At 48.0% G+C, this 21,098-nt stretch overlaps 1 protein-coding gene across 4 annotated transcripts in view; it reads right to left on the reverse strand.

Moving 5' to 3' along the window:
* Window positions 1–8,642, reverse strand: part of CEP290 (centrosomal protein 290) — a 451,099-nt gene extending 442,457 nt beyond the window's left edge. The window contains exons 1-2 of one of the 4 annotated variants that reach the window (XM_075344782.1): window positions 8,226–8,636; window positions 1,851–1,968 (exon numbers count right to left, since the gene is read on the reverse strand). In XM_075344782.1, the coding sequence (XP_075200897.1) occupies window positions 1,851–1,952 (102 nt within the window). In that variant the 5' untranslated portion in view covers window positions 1,953–1,968; window positions 8,226–8,636. Of the gene's footprint in view, window positions 1–1,850; window positions 1,969–8,225 lie in introns of all 4 variants that reach the window. The other 3 variants (XM_075344781.1, XM_075344784.1, XM_075344785.1) reach the window with 3 other exon arrangements.
* Window positions 8,643–21,098: the final 12,456 nt, after the last annotated feature.

Genomic DNA, 21,098 nt, shown 5'->3' on the forward strand with positions numbered 1-21,098 from the left:
GACATATTGCCCGATATATCGTAGCGTGTGACGCCAGCATAAGACCTTACTAATTCATGTCCGTTCTGCCCTGCGACACGCTCACCCAGCTCATGGTGGTCACAAACAGCTCCTGATGGCTATTCTCTGGCGTTTTCTAAGCAGCGGGAAGGCGGCTTTTAATCAGCATAATGTCGGCAGTGACGTCCCACCGACAGAGCACAACTGAAGACAAGGAGCTACTCTGTCAACATGATATCACAGGAAACGGGAAAAATCGCCGTCTGAAATCATCCCAGGGCAAAACAGGCAGGTAGTCAGCAACTACCTGTTGGTAATTTCTTAGCCCAGTAAGAAATGAAAAAAAAAACAACCACTTTAAAAGGATATGCTCAAGGTATCACCAAGAGAAAAAAATGGACGGATTTGTGGGGGTCTGACCTCTGGAACCTCACTAATCCTGAGAACGAGGCTCTGAAAAGCGTGGTCAGAATTTAGCAGTGGGTGCATTTAATAGCGATGGAAAAACCAGAGAGAGAAAACCAAGCGTTCTATTCCTCTATCTCAACCATTTCCGGCCACCCGTTTAATTCCAACAAGGAATTTCAGATCTCCTTGCTCTGTACCTAGGAGGTCCGGCTACTATTCTTTGTTGACAACTTTAAATTAAGTGCTGAGAATAACCATTTAAAGGGAATCTGTCTCCAGGTTTTTGCCACCTAATCTGAGAGCATCAGTATGTAGAATCATAGACACTGGTTCCCCTGATGTGTCACTTACTGGGCTGCTTGCTGTAGTTTTGATAATCTCCTGCTGATAAAAGTGATTTTTATCACTAGAGGACTAGTTGCTTTGTGCCAGTATAAAGGTACCGTCACACTAAGCGACGCTCCAGCGATCCCACAAGCAACCTGACCTGGCAGGGATCGCTGGAGCGTCGCTACATGGTCGCTAGTGAGCTGTCAAACAGGCAGATCTCACCAGCAACCAGCCCCCAGCCACGCGTGGAAGCGATGCTGCGCTTGGTAACTAAGGTAAATATCGGGTAACCAAGCGCTTGGTTACCCGATATTTACCTTGGTTACCAGCGCACACCGCTTAGTGCTGGCTCCCCCTGCACTCGTAGCCAGAGTACACATCGGGTTAATAAGCGATCCGCTTTGCTTATTTACCCGATGTCTACTCCGGCTACGTGTGCAGGGAACCGGCACTGGCAGCCTGAGAGCGGCGGACGCTAGTAACCAAGGTAAATATCTGGTAACCGAGCAAAGCGCTTCGCTTGGTTACCCGATATTTACCTTGGTTACAGCTTACTGCAGGCTATCAGAAGCCGTCTCACTGCTCCCTGCACATTCAGTTTGTTGCTGTCTCGCTGTCACACACAGCGATCTGTGCTTCACAGCGAGAGAGCAACAACTAAAAAATGGTCCAGGACATTCAGCAACAACCGGCGACCTCACAGCAGGGGCTAGGTTGTTGCTGGATGTCACACACAGCGACATCGCTAGCAAGATCGCTGTTACGTCACAAAAACCGTGACTCAGCAGCGATGTCGCTTAGTGAGGTGTGGCCTTAAGCCTGTCTTCAACACTGATTAGCAGCTTTCTGCCTATGCACAGTGTACACAGAAAGCGCCAATCAGTGGTGTGGGCGGGGTTAAACAGATTTCAGCATTCAGAGAACTTCTAAAACAACAGAGAAAACAGTGATTTAATAAAAATAAATACAGAAAGCAGATCTGTAAGTGTCACATCTCTGGAATCAGGGTGCCTGCCCTTACATCATGCTTTTCTCTTAAGGTAGTAAAACCCTGGTGAAGTAGAGTAGCACAACAGTCACATTCCCTCATTTGTAAGAGGACTGGCATTTACCTTAACCAACATCTTCAGCATTTTCTCTGCTAATCGCTCTTCATTAGGAAGCGCGTCAGGATCCACCTTCATCAGCTTTCCCCAATCTAATGTCGGAGCCATCGTGATGAGCTAGTGTCTGGGACAAATAAAGACGATTACATATTTTATATCCCTCGAGAATAAAGGATGGAGCAAAAGGTTAACAAGGTGACTGATTAAAGTCAGTAGGAGGCGTGTATACAGGTTCAATAATAATGTGCTTTTATGATACTAAGAGCACGGGGGAGGCCACGAGTTTCAGTGACTTTTCCGTATCGTATCAGCCAGCCATCAAACGCATGTCAAGGGAAATAAGTATTGGGCATGTTGAATTTCAACATGCCTGACCTTAGTTCTTGTGCTCAAGATACACAGCTGCTAGAAACTGCTCTCCATTAGGAACACATGAAACCTTGAGTGAATGTGCATGGGGAAATCACGTGTACGGCCACTCTAGAACGCATGCAGCTGAAATATACATAGGTACACACTTGGAAAAAGCAATCATTTTCAACTACTAGTAACACTGGAAGACTAGGTTCAGACTTAAAGGTTTTCATTACAATCCACGAAAAACTGTATTCTGAAGGGAACCCCGACAGAGCTCTAACATAGCCATTCACTCGAATAGAGCCAATGGAGTCACCGTGGACCCGGTAAGCCCACACTCCCAGCAATATTCAGCTTTTTCCGACATGCAGAATGTAACCATAATTGTTTGCATGTCTGAAAAGATGAATACTGCCAGGACAGAGGCCATACTGTATCCACATCAATCAAGAAATAACATCTGGAACAGCATTCTGAGTCTGAACTGGGTGCAAAAACCTAAAAAATCTACACTATATAGAGAGAAGGTATGCACACCAGTGACTATGTAAGGGGAATATATGAAAAGCAGAAACTGCTGTGTGAATACTGACATGAAAAATCCAATAGCTATATGTAAGAGTGAAAATATGAAAAATGGAACCTGCATTACTGCCATGAACATATGAATCAAGAGAAATTTAGCTACTGAATTGATCAATGCAATAGAGCCCCAAAACTACGCCAAAGTATTTCTCTACGTTGGGGTCCCTAGATAACCCGGCCCCACCCACACCCAGTCCACATTACACGCATAAATAGCCTGGGTCTCAGCTTCCCATACACAGTAAGTTTTTTAACTGCATGAGAGGACACACACAAGCTAGGGACCCCAACGTAGAGAAATACTTTGGCGTAGTGTTGGGGCTCTATTGCATTGATCAATTCAGTAGCTAAATTTCTCTTGATTCATATATTCATGGCAGTAATGCAGGTTCCATTTTTCACATTTCATGCTTACATATAGCTATTGGATTTTTCATGTCAGTATTCACACAGCAGTTTCTGCTTTTCATATATTCCCCTTACACAGTCACTGGTGTGCATACCTTCTCTCCATATACTGTATCCACAAGACTGCATTGGCTCCATCCAATCCACACAGGCCAAGAAATCAAACCATAGATGTCCATAAATTAAGTGATGTGAAATAATGAGAAATGACACATGGAAAAAGTACTGTACAGTATTGAACAAATAGGTGCAAAAGTCATGGAAAGTCATGACAGAAGCTGACATATCAGTAATTGGAAGGTAGTCCTACTACTAAGTGAAAAATAATATCAGCTGGTTCAACTGATTGTCTATAAAAACTGTGTCTGATTACTAATGTGCTACGCAAGAAACATCTCATGATGGGTAAAACCAGTGAGCTGTCTCAAAACCTATGCAACGTTGCTGTTGGAAAACATACTGATGGCTCTAGTTACAGAAGAATTTCTAAACTACTGAATGTTCCAGTGAGTACTGCTGGGACCATAATCTAGAAGTGGAAGGAACATCATTTCACCATAATCCGGCCATGACCAGACAGAGAAATGAAATTATCAGTAGTCTGCCAAGAGAAAAGAACTACATGTGGAGAGCTACAGAAAGACCTGGAATCAGCAGGTAGAATTCTTACAAAGAAAACAATAAGTAATGCACTCACCCTCCATTGCCTGTATGCACGCTCACCATGCAAGACTCCATTGATGATCAAAATGCAAGTGAAAGTGCGTTTAAACTTTGCTCAACAACATTTAGACAAGGATTGGCCTTTTTGAGAATTTTTTTCTTTGGGGGAAATCTGAAACGTCAATGTGGGGACACTAAAAATGTGTAGTTTATTCATTTACTTGCTATGTCCGTATCCACAGTTGTTTGCAGGACAATAGTCCTGCTCTTACCCCCGCTTTGCTTTCTTTTGCAGCCTTCTAGCCCTTAGTATGACCATTTTACAATACACAAGTTTAGGTCTCCTTATAGGATCTGTCAGCAGGTTCTTGCTATGTAAGCTGAAGCCAACATGCTGCAAGGGTTAAGGGGTTGTCCACAACTTTGACATTGATGGCCTATCCTTAGGATATGTCATCAGTGTCTGATTGGTCGGGGTCCGACACCCCCCCGCCCCCGCCGATCAGCTGTTTTCGGTAGGCAGCTGGAAATGCTCAGTGACGAAGTTGATCCATCTTCTGATAGCGGCTGTGGCTACATACTGCACATACGCCTCTCGTTCCAATCAATAGGAGGTGGATGTGCAGAACCCGGCTGCGGACTACTATCAGAAGACGGAGCAGCTCCAGAACCGAGTATTTCCTGCTGCCGCCGGTACCGAAAACAGCTAAATCAGCGGGGTGCGGGTTGTTGGACTCAAACTGATCACAGTGTCAAAGTAGTGGACAACCTCTTTAATACAAAGTTCATACATGCCTGGCTTGTCAAAGTCAAATATTTTGTTTATTTGATATGTTTGTTTAAGCAGCAGGGCCATTATCATTACAAGTCTAAAAACACATGTGCAGAGATGTCCGACACGCCCCCTGTGTCTCACTCCCAATGTACCATCTCTATAGAGAGCCTGGTGGGGGCGGGGACAGCTCTCTGGACTCTGCTACATGACTAAAGCAAAAAGTTCTGATTGTGGCAGAATGGCTGCAGCCAGTAATCTAAATGATACAACGTTGGATTCAGGATCTGTTTGCCTACATTATGCTGCTCTCAGGTGAGATAGCAAACACTTGTGCTCAAAAGTTTACATTCCCCGGCAGATTTTTTGCTTTCTTGGTCTTTTTTCAGAGAATATGAATGATGACACAAAATATTTTTTTTTCCACTCATGGTTAGTGGTTGGGTGAAGTCATTCATTCTCAAACTACTGTGTTTTCTCTTTTTAAATCATAATGACAACCAGAAACATCTAAATGACCCTGATCAGAATTTCACATACCCCAGTTCTTAACACCGTGCATTGCCCCCTCTAACATCAAGGACAGCTTGAAGTCTTTTGTGGTAGTTGTGGATGAGGCTCTTTATTTCCTCAGATGGTAAAGCTGCCCATTCTTCTTGGTAAAAAGCCTCCAGTTCCTGTAAATTCCTGGGCTTTCTTGCATGAACTGCGCGCTTGAGTTCTCTCTAGAGAGGCTCAATGATATTGAGGTCAGGAGACTGAGATGGCCACTCCAGAACCTTCACTTTGTTCTGCTGTAGCCAATGACAGGTGCACTTGGCCTTGTGTTTCAGATCATTGTCATGTTGGAACGTCCAAGTACGTCCAATGCACAGCTTCCAGGCTGATTAGTGCAAATTTGCCTCTAGTATTTGCTGATAATGTGCTGCATTCATTTTTCCGTCAACTGTGACCAAGTTTCCTGTGCTTTTGTAGCTCACACATCCCCACATCATCAGCAATTCACCACCGTGCATTACAGTAGGCATGGTGTTCCCTTCATCATATGATTTCTTGACACCTCTCCAAATTTAACGTTTATGGTTGTGGCCAAAACGTTCGATATTGGTCTCACCACTCTAAATTACCTTGTTCCAGAAGTTTGGAGGCTTGTCTTTGTGCTGCTTGGCATATTGTAGGCGAGATACTTTGTGGTATTTGTGCAGTAATGACTTTCTTCTGGTGACTTGACCATGCAGCCCATTTTTCTTCAAGTGTCTCTTTATTGTGCATCTTGAAACAGCCACACCGCTAGTTTTCAGTGAGTCCTGTGTTTCAGCTGATGTTATTTGTGAGTTTTTCTTTGCATCCTGAACAATTTTCCTGGCAGTAGTGGCCGAAATGTTTGTTGGTCTACCTGATCCTGGTTTAGTTTTTATAGCATTTCTGATTTTCCATTTGCTAATCCCAGTTTGAACACTCTTGCCTGGCATTATCAATTCCGTGGATATCTTTTTGTATCCCTTTCCTGTTTTATACAGTTCAACTATCTTTTCCCGTAGATCCCTTGACAATTCTTTTGCTTTCCCCATGACTCACAATCCAGTAATGTCAGTAGCTGGATGAAAGATGCAAGAGTCTGTCTGGATCCCAGAAACTCACTCAGCTTTTATGCACACACTGATTACAAGCAAACAGGTCACAGGTGAGGATGTTACCTTTATTAGCCATTCAAACCCATTTGTTCAACTTCTGTGCATGCTATCAGACTAAAATCACCAGGGTATGTGACCTTTTGATCAGGGTCATTTGGATGTTTCTGGATGTCATTATTATTGAAAAATAGAAAACACAGAAGTTTGACAATAAATGGCTTCACCCAATTACTAACCATGAGTAGAAAGAAACATTCTGTGTTATCATTCATATTATCTGACAAAAGGCCAAAAAAGCAAAAAATCTGCCGGATTATGTAAACTTTTGAGCACAACTGTATATGGGGTTCAGCGAACAGGGTCATGTTCGGATTCCAAAATGAAGTTTCCTTTAAAATGATGAAAGCGGACATCCTGCTCATCACTAGTCATGGGTCTGCTCATCACTAGTCATGGGTCTGCTCATCACTAGTCATGGGTCTGCTCATCACTAGTCATGGGTCTGCTCATCACTAGTCATGGGTCTGCTCATCACTAGTCATGGTCTGCTCATCACTAGTCATGGTCTGCTCATCACTAGTCATGGGCCTGCTCATCACTAGTCATGGGCCTGCTCATCACTAGTCATGGGCCTGCTCATCACTAGTCATGGGTCTGCTCATCACTAGTCATGGGTCTGCTCATCACTAGTCATGGGTCTGCTCATCACTAGTCATGGGTCTGCTCATCACTAGTCATGGTCTGCTCATCACTAGTCATGGTCTGCTCACCACTAGTCATGGGCCTGCTCATCACTAGTCATGGGCCTGCTCATCACTAGTCATGGGCCTGCTCATCACTAGTCATGGGTCTGCTCATCACTAGTCATGGGTCTGCTCATCACTAGTCATGGGTCTGCTCATCACTAGTCATGGTCTGCTCATCACTAGTCATGGGCCTGCTCATCACTAGTCATGGGCCTGCTCATCACTAGTCATGGGCCTGCTCATCACTAGTCATGGGCCTGCTCATCACTAGTCATGGGTCTGCTCATCACTAGTCATGGGTCTGCTCATCACTAGTCATGGGACTGCTCATCACTAGTCATGGGTCTGCTCATCACTAGTCATGGGTCTGCTCATCACTAGTCATGGGTCTGCTCATCACTAGTCATGGGTCTGCTCATCACTAGTCATGGGACTGCTCATCACTAGTCATGGGTCTGCTCATCACTAGTCATGGTCTGCTCATCACCAGTCATGGGCCTGCTCATCACCAGTCATGGGTCTGCTCATCACTAGTCATGGGTCTACTCATCACTAGTCATGGTCTGCTCATCACTAGTCATGGGTCTGCTCATCACTAGTCATGGGACTGCTCATCACTAGTCATGGGTCTGCTCATCACTAGTCATGGGTCTGCTCATCACTAGTCATGGTCTGCTCATCACCAGTCATGGGTCTGCTCATCACCAGTCATGGGTCTGCTCATCACCAGTCACGGGTCTGCTCATCACCAGTCACGGGTCTGCTCATCACCAGTCACGGGTCTGCACATCACTAGTCACGGGTCTGCACATCACTAGTCAGGGTCTTCCAGAGGCGCACTAGATCTACACTGGTCCAGGGGGCATTGCGGTGCCATTCTCATCCTCCTACATTCCAGATGGACAAAGGCAGATTTTTTTTGTCTCTGATTTTGTACAATTTCAGTAGAAAAACAAAAATGTTCAATACTGAACTGGATGTCACACGTGCCTCCTCCAGCATGGCACCTAGGGGGACACTCCGTACACAGGTGGGGTGGTATAGGGGTGCAGCCATACACCCCCTTCCTTCTCCTGCTGTGCTGGAGGGCTAGGGTGAGGGATTCCCTATCATAGGGCTAGAATTGGGACATAAACACAACAATGGCTGATAAGTCAGCTGTCTCATAGGAGCAGAGCCCCCGGATTATCCATACACACACATTATCAGGACTCACCACTGTGGTCCCCTCAGCCTCGTCACCTCTCCATGGTTACCGGTGCCCCTGGCTGGTGACTACGAAGGGACATGGGGCTCAGGATGGGGTCCAACCCTAGCGCGTCACCGCGGAGGAAGCCGGGAAACTCGAAGCTTAAGGCGCGTTGCTAAGAGACGCATTAAACAGCAGACTCCCCAAAGAGCGTCCCTCCCCTACGTGCTAACGGTGACGGCCGCGTGTCACGCCTCGTTCTGGCTCACAGCCCCGCCTCCTGAGAAGAGACCGGTGTCTTATCTCTTGTGAATAGCCGTCATTTTCCTCCAGTCCCGGTGCTGCCCCCTCAGTGCTGGTCTATGAGGCGGCGTTCAGAGCATCATGCTGATATTCACAGCTGCTGCGGAGCGACCGCCAGATGCCAGCCAGCTCCATGACGTCATTTCCGGGTGTGTGAAGCCTGGGGTGGAGCTCCTGTCCTTCTCTGTCATGGCGGCTCTCACAGCTCGGAGAGAAGCCCATTGATGCTGCCGTGCATGACAGAAGTGAGCGGAGTGTGCAGAGCTCGGCTGCAGAAAGTGTCAGGCCATAGCACAGGAGCGAGTAAGTGACGGGGGTGGTACTGGGCTCGTGTCCTCAGGGGATAGCGGGGGCGGTACTGGGCTCGTGTCCTCAGGGGATAGTGGGGGCGGTACTGGGCTCGTGTCCTCAGGGGACAGCGGGGGCGGTACTGGACTCGTGTCCTCAGGGGACAGCGGGGGCGGTACTGGGCTCGTGTCCTCAGGGGACAGCGGGGGCGGTACTGGGCTCGTGTCCTCAGGGGATAGCGGGGGCGGTATTGGGCTCGTGTCCTCAGGGGATAGTGGGGGCGGTACTGGGCTCGTGTCCTCAGGGGACAGCGGGGGCGGTACTGGGCTCGTGTCCTCAGGGGATAGCGGGGGCGGTACTGGGCTCGTGTCCTCAGGGGACAGCGGGGGGCGGTACTGGGCTCGTGTCCTCAGGGGACAGCGGGGGCGGTACTGGGCTCGTGTCCTCAGGGGACAGCGGGGGCGGTACTGGGCTCGTGTCCTCAGGGGACAGCGGGGGCGGTACTGGACTCGTGTCCTCAGGGGACAGCGGGGGTGGTACTGGGCTCGTGTCCTCAGGGGATAGTGGGGGCGGTACTGGGCTCGTGTCCTCAGGGGACAGCGGGGGCGGTACTGGGCTCGTGTCCTCAGGGGACAGCGGGGGCGGTACTGGGCTCGTGTCCTCAGGGGACAGCGGGGGGCGGTACTGGGCTCGTGTCCTCAGGGGACAGCGGGGGCGGTACTGGGCTCGTGTCCTCAGGGGACAGCGGGGGCGGTACTGGGCTCGTGTCCTCAGGGGACAGCGGGGGGCGGTACTGGGCTCGTGTCCTCAGGGGACAGCGGGGGCGGTACTGGGCTCGTGTCCTCAGGGGACAGCGGGGGCGGTACTGGGCTCGTGTCCTCAGGGGACAGCGGGGGCGGTACTGGGCTCGTGTCCTCAGGGGACAGCGGGGGCGGTACTGGGCTCGTGTCCTCAGGGGACAGCGGGGGCGGTACTGGGCTCGTGTCCTCAGGGGGCGGTACTGGGCTCGTGTCCTCAGGGGACAGCGGGGGCGGTACTGGGCTCGTGTCCTCAGGGGACAGCGGGGGCGGTACTGGGCTCGTCTCCTCAGGGGACAGCGGGGGCGGTACTGGGCTCGTGTCCTCAGGGGACAGAGGGGAGGCGGTACTGGGCTCGTGTCCTCAGGGGGCGGTACTGGGCTCGTGTCCTCAGGGGACAGCGGGGGCGGTACTGGGCTCGTGTCCTCAGGGGACAGCGGGGGGCGGTACTGGGCTCGTGTCCTCAGGGGACAGCGGGGGCGGTACTGGGCTCGTGTCCTCAGGGGACAGAGGGGGGGGCGGTACTGGGCTCGTCCTCAGGGGACAGCGGGGGGCGGTACTGGGCTCGTGTCCTCGGGGGACAGAGGGGGGGGGCGGTACTGGGCGCGTGTCCTCGGGGGACAGAGGGGGGGGGGCGGTACTGGGCTCGTGTCCTCGGGGGACAGAGGGGGGGGGCGGTACTGGGCTCGTGTCCTCGGGGGACAGAGGGGGGGGGCGGTACTGGGCTCGTGTCCTCGGGGGACAGGGGGGGGGGCGGTACTGGGCTCGTGTCCTCGGGGGACAGAGGGGGGGGGCGGTACTGGGCTCGTGTCCTCGGGGGACAGAGGGGGGGCGGTACTGGGCTCGTGTCCTCGGGGGACAGAGGGGGGGGCGGTACTGGGCTCGTGTCCTCGGGGGACAGAGGGGGGGGCGGTACTGGGCTCGTGTCCTCGGGCGACAGAGGGGGGGGGGCGGTACTGGGCTCGTGTCCTCGGGCGACAGAGGGGGGGGGCGGTACTGGGCTCGTGTCCTCGGGCGACAGAGGGGGGGGGCGGTACTGGGCTCGTGTCCTCGGGCGACAGAGGGGGGGGGCGGTACTGGGCTCGTGTCCTCGGGCGACAGAGGGGGGGGGCGGTACTGGGCTCGTGTCCTCGGGCGACAGAGGGGGGGGGGGCGGTACTGGGCTCGTGTCCTCGGGCGACAGAGGGGGGGGGGCGGTACTGGGCTCGTGTCCTCGGGCGACAGAGGGGGGGGGGCGGTACTGGGCTCGTGTCCTCGGGCGACAGAGGGGGGGGGGCGGTACTGGGCTCGTGTCCTCGGGGGACAGAGGGGGGGGGCGGTAGTGGCCTCGTGATAGCAAAGGGGCGGCGGTACTGGGCCCGTGTCCTCGGGGGACAGCGGGGGGGCGGTACTGGGCTCGTGTCCTCGGGGGACAGAGGGGGGGGCGGTAGTGGCCTCGTGATAGCAAGGTGGTGGTACTGGGCCTGTGTCCTCGGGGGGCAGGCACTGGGTTCATGTCCTGGGCTGGTGCTACTTTGCAATGTACTGCAACAAATTCCAAATAATTCTGACTTTCTACACCTTTCTTGTGGGTCACAATGTGATCCAATTAGCTTCCATTAAGCTGCATTGTTTAGTGGCTGGTTAGCCCCAGGTTAAAAAGCAACTATTATCAGAAAATGACCTCTTGTTTAAAGAGGACCAACCACCAGGATTTTCCTATATAACCTAAATCCAGTGCTACACTGGCACTATCAGGCTGATTCTATACATACCTGTAGTTGTGAGATTGGATGTATACTTTCTGAAATATAGGCAAGCAAATTTTGTGAAACGCACTGTTACTTGATGAGAGGTGCAATGGAATATCTAATATGTGGGTCAGGTGTTGCTAGTTATTCCCGCCCCTGACTGTCCTTCCTCCCCCTGTTTCTGTTATTACAGGGGGCGGAAGAACAGGCAGATGGGTAGGAATAACTAGCAAAACCTGACCCACATATTAGATGACTCCCCCTTAAACAACATCTTAATGCAGTTAAGGCTACTTTCACACTTGCGTTCAGCGCATTCCGTCACTATGGAGAATAGCGCAGTCCGTTAACGCACTGCGCTATTCTCCATAGACTTGTATGGATGACGCACTGTAACGCAAGTGTCTGTGTTGCATCCGCTGGACGACGCAGCGTCGTTATTTTGACGCTGCGTCGGGCGGAAGGAACGCAGCATGTAACTTTTTTTGAGCAGCGCAATCCGTAGGACTTCATTGCGCATGCTTTTTCCTTTTTTTTTTTTTTTTAAATCACAAACTTTTTATTTTTGTTGTCTCTCGGCGGCCAAAGCTGAGCGCCCGCCCGCCGGCATGTGACAGCGCTCAGCTGAGCGACCGGCCGCCGGCATTCCTGGCCGCCGGCAAGTGACAGCGCTCAGCTGAGCGCCCAAGTGACAGCGCTCAGCTGAGCGCCCAAGTGACAGCGCTCAGCTGAGCGCCCAAGTGACAGCGCTCAGCTGAGCGCCCAAGTGACAGCGCTCAGCTGAGCGCCCGGCCGCCGGCAAGTGACAGCGCTCAGCTGAGCGCTCGGCCGCCGGCTATTGAGAGCGATCGGCTGATCGTTCACAATAGTCGGCTGCCGGTAAACTGTAAAGAAGAAGAAAAAAAAAAACATTTTCCGTTGTTTTGTACGATCCGTAGCATTGCGTTGTGACACTATATGCAACGCATCCGTTGCATCCGTCACACAACACAATGCTACGGATCCCGTCCAACGCAAGTGTGAAACTAGCCGGTGGTTTAATTGACCATTGCTTTTTTGCTATTACTTTAGAAACAACTTCAGATGACCAAACCTCCATTGGGCTCTTGTTTGTCGCCCCTTCGGTCAAGGGCTGTGTACAGTATCTCCATCCCTTTAGTATTATACTCTACACTGGAAACAACGGACCAAACTTTGCCCACTGCATTTTTTGTGATTGGTGAACCTCCAGTGATGGCTCAAATGGTGTGTACATTGTGGTTTGGAAAACAGCCGTTACATACATGGCTAGAAACCCTGACTTCTTGCATTGAAGATGTTAAAATAGATATCTTTTTTTCATCAAGACTCTTGGCATGCTAGAGGACAGGTAGCAGAGTGAACACCTGGTTAGTAGACTATGACCAAGTCGTTACTGTGATTCATTGCGTGAGAGAAGTGGAACTGAACTTAATGGGTATTCCCATCTCCAAATATGTAGTAGGTGTAATAATTATTATATTCGCAAATACCTCCAATTAGAAATGCAGTATAGTTCTCCTGATTCACTGTCGCTTACCTTATGTTCAAGTCATTGCAGGACCTTAGTTGCTTGTGTTCATAACCATGGATACCTAAGGTCCTGCATTGCCCTGCACATGAGCTAACAGACCTGGCTAAATCAGGAGAACAATACTACATTTCTAATTGGAGGGATTTGCTAATGTTGTTGTTGTTTTCCTACTACATATTGGGATAGGATCTTGCAAACGGGATAACTCTTTAACTGAATATCAACACTTAGATTTCAAAGAAAACAGAGCATGGAGATGTAATCTAAGGGTATGTGCGCACGTTGCTTTTTACCTGCTTTTTACCTGCTTTTTTGCTGCTTTTTCTTCTGCGCTGTTTAATGCCAAAATGGATGTGTTTTTCTATTCAAGCAAAGTCTATGGGAATTTGGGTTTCTTGTTCACACTATGTTGTTCAAAATGCTGCCTTTTTGTGGCAGAACTTTGGTCAAAAACTCAGCTTTGCAGTGCAAAACCCAAATGGCAAAAACAATTGACATGTTGCTTCTTTGAAAAGCTGAGTTTTTGACCAAAGTTCTGCCACAAAAAGGCAGCATTTTGAACAACATAGTGTGAACAAGAAACCCAAATTCCCATAGACTTTGCTTGAATAGAAAAACACATCCATTTTGGCATTAAACAGCGCAGAAGAAAAAGCAGCAAAAAAGCAGGTAAAAAGCAGGTAAAAAGCAACGTGCGCACATACCCTAAGAGTTGAAGGGCTCAAAAAAGCTGAATGCTCTGCCCTTAAAGGGAATCTATCAGCAGGTATTTTCTGCCTCATCTGAAAGCAGCATAATGTAGGAAAAACCTGATTCCAGCATAGTCACTTAGTTTACAGTTGTGATACAATCAGAGTTCTTACATGTAGCAAAGCTCAGAAAGCTAACCCCGCCCACACCACAATTTTGTGCACATTGTATATTGACTGCACTGCTTATCAGAGGAGGGGACATGATTGAACCATGTCTCATATCCGTACCTAGTCGGGCCAGTAATACTCTCCTTGTGATAAAACACTCATTGTATTGAAACCGCACACAGTGACACATCCCTGAAATTAGTCGCTGCCCCTGCCACATTCTGTCTTCAGACTACATAGCAAAAACCTGCTGACAGATTTCCTTCTTAGCAGTCTTGCAGATCGACATATTTACAGGGAGAATTGAAAAGGCATACTATATCTTACATAAACCTCAACTCCCATGTGCTTATCGCACAATCATAGATAATTTTATAGAGACACCATTCTCAGGATCACCAAAGGAATGAGAAGCGTTCCTTCTAAGAATGTCAATGTACAGTATCTTTATCCAGGCTTTTCCATAGAAATTCAGATAGGACACTACTGTTTTTGCTGAAAGAGCCAAAGATGGCCATTCCAAATTTAGAGTAATATAACTAGCCATGCAGAAAATCCTTATTTACTGTGCTAATGAAGAAAACTAGATGTGAACTGCAACAGGGGGAATCCAAAGAGAATTTAACATTCTCACTGATGGCATTCCCCTCGGTTTCACAGTCCTGGTGGTCCTCGCATCACCGATCATATGTGATATGTACGTTTGTGGTCATGTGCCAATGGTTCTTCCTTCTGCACCTGATCACACACAAGCAAATCACTTATGACTGGTCACATGACAGTCACCAGGGCTGTGAAACAGAGCAGAATCCTGACAATGAATATTTACTGTTAGGCCGAGGCGACACGGGGCACTAGTGCGATGCTCGCATGACACTCAGCTCACGCTGGCAGCACAGCAGGATCCGTGTGTCATGCTAGTATCCATGCGAGTGAGGTCCGATTGTGCGAGTGGACCTCAGCTGCGGGGGGCAGGCCGGCACGGAGGAGGGGAGGGAGGGATTTATCTCCCTCTCTCCTCCGTAGCCGGCTATTGCGATTCTCGCCCTGCACTTGTGGTACAACGGTGTACTGCGAGTGCAGTGCGATTTTTCTTTTTTTTTTTTCTCGCCCCATTCACTTGAATAAGTGCGAGAGAAAGAGTCTCGCATTACAGTCGCGGCATGCTGCGATTGTTTTCTCGGTCCGATTAGGGCTGAGAAAATAATCGCTCATGTGCGCTGACACACAGGCTAGAATTGGTCCGAGTGGAATGCGATGTTTTATTGCACTCCACTCGCACCGATTTTCTCATCGTGTGGCTTAGGCTTTATTATTCCATATATTGGACTCCTGTGCTAGCTTTCTATTTGGCCCAGAAAACCCCTTTATCTGTCCTTTATGGATTTCTATCCTCTTGTTATTGTTGCTAAACTAACTGGTCGTGAGTTTAGAGGACAAGTCTAATATAGTGTCTCTTCTCTGGGTGTTACCAACTGGAAGGAAGGGATTACAGTACCTTAAAGATAAATGAGGCGTTACTGTAAGATCTTACATTACAGTAGAACCTTGGTTAACGAGAACAATCCGTTCTGGGAGTGTGCTTGTAAACCAAGTTACTCGTTCAGCAAAGCAAGATTTCCCATAGGAAATCATTGCAATGCAGACAATTAGTCCCACAACTTGTTAACTGTCCCATCCTGGTCCCCTATTGTGCCATTTGACACATGCACAAACACACACACATTATGCTCGCCTTACCTTCCGTTCCATCGCCGGCCTCATGGTTCTTGTAGATCGCCAGTACAGGATGTCGATCGGGTAACCATCGCGACCGATGCCCCAGGGCTTCCGCTGCTAGAGCGCTGAAGTCAAATGCAGGAGCTGCTTGCATCTGATTGGCCAGTGCGCTGCCTTTGAGTAGCGGCTGACAGCCCAAGTTCCTCCCTTGTCGTGATGGTTACCTGATACACATCCTGTACCGGCAAACTACAAGAATCATGAGGCCGGCGATGGAACAGAAGGTACACATATTATGCTCACCTTACCTTCTGTTCCCTCGCCGGCCTCACAGTTCTTGTAGTTTGCCGGTACAGGATGTGTATCAGGTAACCATCGCGACAAGGGAGGAACTTCCGCTGTCATCCGCTACTCAAAGGCAGCGCACTGGCCAATTAGAGGCAAGCAGCTCCTGCCTTTGACATCAGCGTGCTGGCAGCGGAAGTTCCGGCATCGGTCGCAATGGTTACCCATACACATACTGTAGCGGCAAATTGCAAGTTCCAGGAGGCTGGCGATGGCACAGAAGGTAAGGTGAGCATATGTGTGCTTGTGTGTACTGCAAGAGCGGGTTAGAGCGCGGTGGATGTAAGGAACCGGAAGTGTGTGTGGTGAGTATTTTGCTCGTTCAGCAAAGATTGCTCGTAAAGTGAGTTACAAATTTACATCAAGCTTTGCTCATTAAGCGAAATACTTACTAACTGGGTTACTCGTTAAGCGAGATACCCCTGTATTTGGCTTTTTGTTGTTTTACCAACTATCTGCTTCACAGTATGCAATGGGAGTATCCATTTCAATTATTGTTGTTGAAAATTAACATGATGACCTAGTTCACCTGTGCATCCCAAAGGACAATGAATCTGCATTTTCCAAAGGTTTTCAGCATTTTTTTATTTTTTTTTCACCAAGAACCTTAACTTTCTACCTACTGAATATTTATTTATCAACCATGTAATAAGATGTCGCTGCATATTATGCAGCCCTATTAATGATGTATGAGAACATGTCCCTTCTAAAAGGTTACTTTCCAAGTGGCGGACATTTTTGCTTGTAAAGGGTTAATTCACAACAGGAACAATCTGCTGTCTTAAAAGGTAATTTTCTAGTACAATGCTAATGTCATCTTTAAATAGGGCTTAATCAGACCTTTTTAGGCTTTGTGTTTACACTGCAGCTTTTTTTGTCCCACAAAGATTCACGTTTTTGGCCCCAAAAAAATGCACGTTGCAAAACCGCATCCAAAAACAAATGCGTTTAGTCACGTTTTTACCGTGATTTTGCCCAATGCGTTTTTTAAGTTAAATCTATTGATAGAACATATAGAATAGACAAACATAAATAGAATAGATAATAATAAAGAACAGAAAGAAATAACAGAATAGTGTGATAGAGGGATAGCTAGCTTGGTCAGCTGTTTTTTAATTTTTTTTTTGGTAAATGTGTTATCCCCCCATTTTTCTTATCCAGCACAGGAACAGCAGCAGCTGTGGGCTGCAACCCTCAGCTGTCTGCTGTACCTTGGCTGGTTATGAGAAATAGAGGGGATCCCACGCTTTTTTTTTTTTTTCTTTTTAAAAATTTGTTTATTTTTTTTTAAAAAAAATGACGTGTAGTCCCCCCATTTTTCTAAAACCAGCCAAGGTACAACTGGAGGCTGATATTATTAGGGTGGGAAGGGGCATGGTTATTTGGCCCTTTCCAGCCTAACAGTAGCAGCCTGCAGCCGCTCCAGAATTGGCAATTGGGGAAATAAGGAGTTAATGGCATCCCACAGCTGCCACTAAGTCCTAGATTAGTGATAGTAGGTGTCTGAGACTACCCGCCCCCTCCAATCACTAATCTATAAGTGATAGTAAATAAACACAATCACTTTATTTGAAATAGAACAAAAAAGCACCCTCTTTCGCCACTTTATTAACCCCCAAAACACCCTTCAGGTCCGACGTAATGCACACGTGGTCCCACAATGCTTCAAGCACTGCTACATCTTTACCTCCACGCATCAACTGAAGTGAGCCACGCAATCATCAGTGACGTCACTCAGATTAGCAACAGCTGGAGTCCTCCACCTGTGACAGCAAATCACCCGAGTGACTGAAGTGAGCCGCACGATCAGAGGGACGTCACTCATGATGTTTGGTTACAGATGGAGGACTAAAGCTGTGGCCACGGCTAACCTGAGTGACGACACCGCGCGGCTTACGTCACTTGCTGCGTGGAGCTCACAGTGGGCAGTCATGCACATGTCTTTTTAGGGTTAATAAAGGGGTGAAAGGGTGTTTTTATCTTTTATTTCAAATAACGGATTTTTGGGGTGTTTGTGTTTATTTACTTTCACTTACAGAGTAGTGATGAGGGGGTGTTTCATAGATGCCTGTCATCACTAATCTAGGGCTTAGTGGCTGCTATGAGCTGCCCTTAACTCATTATTACCCTGATTAACACCACGCCAGGGCAATCTGGAAGAGCCGGTAAAGGGCTGGGACTGTCGCATCTAATGGATGCGGCAATTCCAGAGGTTGCAGGCTGACAATTTTAGGCATGGGTATCCACAGCCTGAGAATACCAGCCCCCAGCTGTTGGGCTTTACCTGTGCTGGTATCATGATATGGGGGATCCTAAGCCAATTTTTTTTATTTATTTATATATTTTACTGTATGATATAGACCTGCCCACCGGCGTCTGTGATTGGTTGCAATATTCAAAAATAGCAGTTGCCCTCAAGTAAAGGGAAGGAGAAAAACAAACAAGAATGTAGATTGTGAATATTGGAATTTGAATACGCATTACTGCTAACAAAACATGAAAAAATGTTGAAAATATTTTTTGAAAAATCTGATTTACTTAGCAAATAAAGGTGGCCAAATTTATCTGTGCCAAGATACCAACGCCAAGGTGTAACTCTCCTCTAGGTCTTACTCTAAATGCTATGCCTCTTGTTCAAACTGAACTATTATATGTCCTTTGTCTGTGCACTCCTCCCAGTTACTTCAGGTGTTTTTTCATTTTCCTTTTGCTTGTTATACTTGCCCATATAATAGTTCAGTTTGGAAAAGAGAGGCATAGCATTTAGAGTAGGACCCAGATAACAGTTACACCTTGGCGTTGGTATCAGGGCACACATACATTTGGCCACCTTTATTTGCTAAGTAGCTGATTTTTAAAAAAAAATATTCAAAACATTTTTCATGTTTTCTTAGCAGTAATGCGTATGCACATTTCAATATTCACAATCTACATTCTTGTTTTTCTCCTTCCCTTTACTTGAGTGCAACTGCTATTTTGAATATTGTATGCCATGTTCAGTATGCACCGGTTCAGACTGAGATTAGAAAGTGCCGGCAATTTTTCTAGTGTGATTGGTTGCAGTCAGACAGCTGTCACTCAGCGTGGGGGCTAGTCTGACTGCAACCAATCACAGATGCCGGTGGGTTTGGGAGGCAGTGAATATGTATGAGCCTAATGAGCAGCCTGGGAAGAAGAATGAGAGGCTGCAGGAACAGTGTGAGAGCCGCAACGGTGATCGGTAAGTATGAAGCGCTTGCTCCTACCTCTTTGAGTCGGATTCTGGTCCAGACAACGTGGCAAAAAATGCAGCATGCGCACAAAGCCTTAGAATCAGTAACTTTTATAGCTGCAGCTTCTCCTGTTATCTTGCTGTATGCTCTTGAGAATTCAGTATCTGCACCCTAGCCAAGTGTATGTAAATACAATTTGCATATCCACTGCTCTCGCCACCCACCCACGTCCCAGGGCATGCTGAGAGGTGGGAGGGAGTATGGGGGGGGCGGAGTAGTGTAAATTCAGGTCAGATTTATTATCGCTGACGCCAGCACTGAGAAATTGGGGGAGTAGAGAATATTTACATTTGCTTGACTAGTTACAGTCACACTGAATTCTCCATAGCTTTGGTATTTATAACAGGAGAACATCACACAAATTTATTAAGAAAAGACAAATGAACGGACTCTTCAGTCTTAATTCGTTACCTAGCGTGCGCCTCTGCCAGAGATGTACAGAAGTGGCCTTGTGATCAGAGAGTGGTGATACGTTTCATGAATGTGATGGGTGGGTGTAGCTACATCCCATCCCACCCATGCTCTGCCCATATTGACATAGGTGGCTGAAACTGGTGTGAAAACGCCAAAATTCACAATATTGTTCAAAAGTACTGCCACTTATTCAGGCGTGTTACTCCAGAATTATTGTATGAACATGGACATGGGACATGAGAGCCCCCTGTGTGCATACAGCGATCAAGAATATATTTTGTGATCTATGAAATAGAAAATGTGTATTGTCTGTGTTCTGGAGGCCCACCTGACGTAGGATATCGGGCAGGTCCGGGAGAGGATGGTCCTGCTGTGCCAGCTACAGTAACTGCGGCATTGTTCCTTGGGAGCACCACAGTTCCATTCTATTTCTGTTATTCGCTCTGCTGGGAACTGGCCTATTCCATTATTTCCTGTTCCGTAAAAACCTTCATTCCTAATTTGCCTCACATGTTACCTCCTGGATTATGCTGAAGTAATGGTCATGGTGAAATATACAGCATGTAAGGCTATGTGAGCACACAGCATTTTTTTTAGATGCTGCGTTTTTGGTCTCGCAAAAACGCACCAGAAAAAACGCATGTGACGTTGCGCCATTTGGCTTGCAGTGTTTTTTGCTGCGATTTGATGACTGCGTTTTTCCGTGTTTTTCCAATGCATTGCATGGGTGAAAAACGCAGTAAAACGTAGGAAAGAATTGACGTGTCCATTTTTTTTTTTAACTCAAAAACGCAGCTAAAAAAAAGTGTGCGGACAGCAAAAATGAAAAGTCATAGACTTTCTGGGGAAGCAGTTTTGAGCTTAAAAACGCACCAAAAAAAGTGCTAAAACCGCTCAGTGCACATATAGCCTTACTATTATTTTTCCTAGTTAAGGGGGCTTTACACGCAGCGACATCGCTAGCGATGTTGCTGGTGAAAGCACCCGCCCCCGTCGGTTGTGCATCACGGGCAAATCGCTGCCCGTGGCGCACAATATCGTTAGGACCCATCACACAGACTTGCCTTCCCTGCGACGTTGCTGTGGCCAGCGAACCGCCTCCTTTCTAAGGGAGCGGCTCGTGCGGCGTCACAGCGATGTCACACGGCAGGCATCCATTAGAAGCGGAGGGGCGGAGAGCAGCCGAAACAAAGTGACGCCCACCTTGTTGCCAGAGGCCGCAAGTAAGGTGTTATTCGTCGTTCCTGGGGTGTCACACGTAGCGATGTGTGCTGCCTCAGGAACAACGAACAACCTGCGTCCAGCACCAGCAACCATATTTGGGATTAGAACGACGTGTCAACGATTAGGTGAGTATTTTTGATCGTTAGCGGTCGTTCGTACGTGTCACACGCAACAACGTCGCTAACCAGGCCAGATGTGCGTCACGAATTCCGTGACCCCAGCGATATCTCGTTAGCAAGGTCGTTGCGTGTAACGGGGCCTTTACTAATCACTGCGGTTTGCTTCATTACACCAAACTGACTTTCTTATTTGTTTAGGGTTAAGTTTGATATTCTCTTATGTTATCGGACGTTTTCCAGTATGTGAAGATTCTTTTATGTCTTTTTTTAGTGACTT

The sequence above is a fragment of the Anomaloglossus baeobatrachus genome, chromosome 4, assembly GCF_048569485.1.
Source record: "Anomaloglossus baeobatrachus isolate aAnoBae1 chromosome 4, aAnoBae1.hap1, whole genome shotgun sequence".
NCBI lineage: Eukaryota > Metazoa > Chordata > Amphibia > Anura > Aromobatidae > Anomaloglossus > Anomaloglossus baeobatrachus.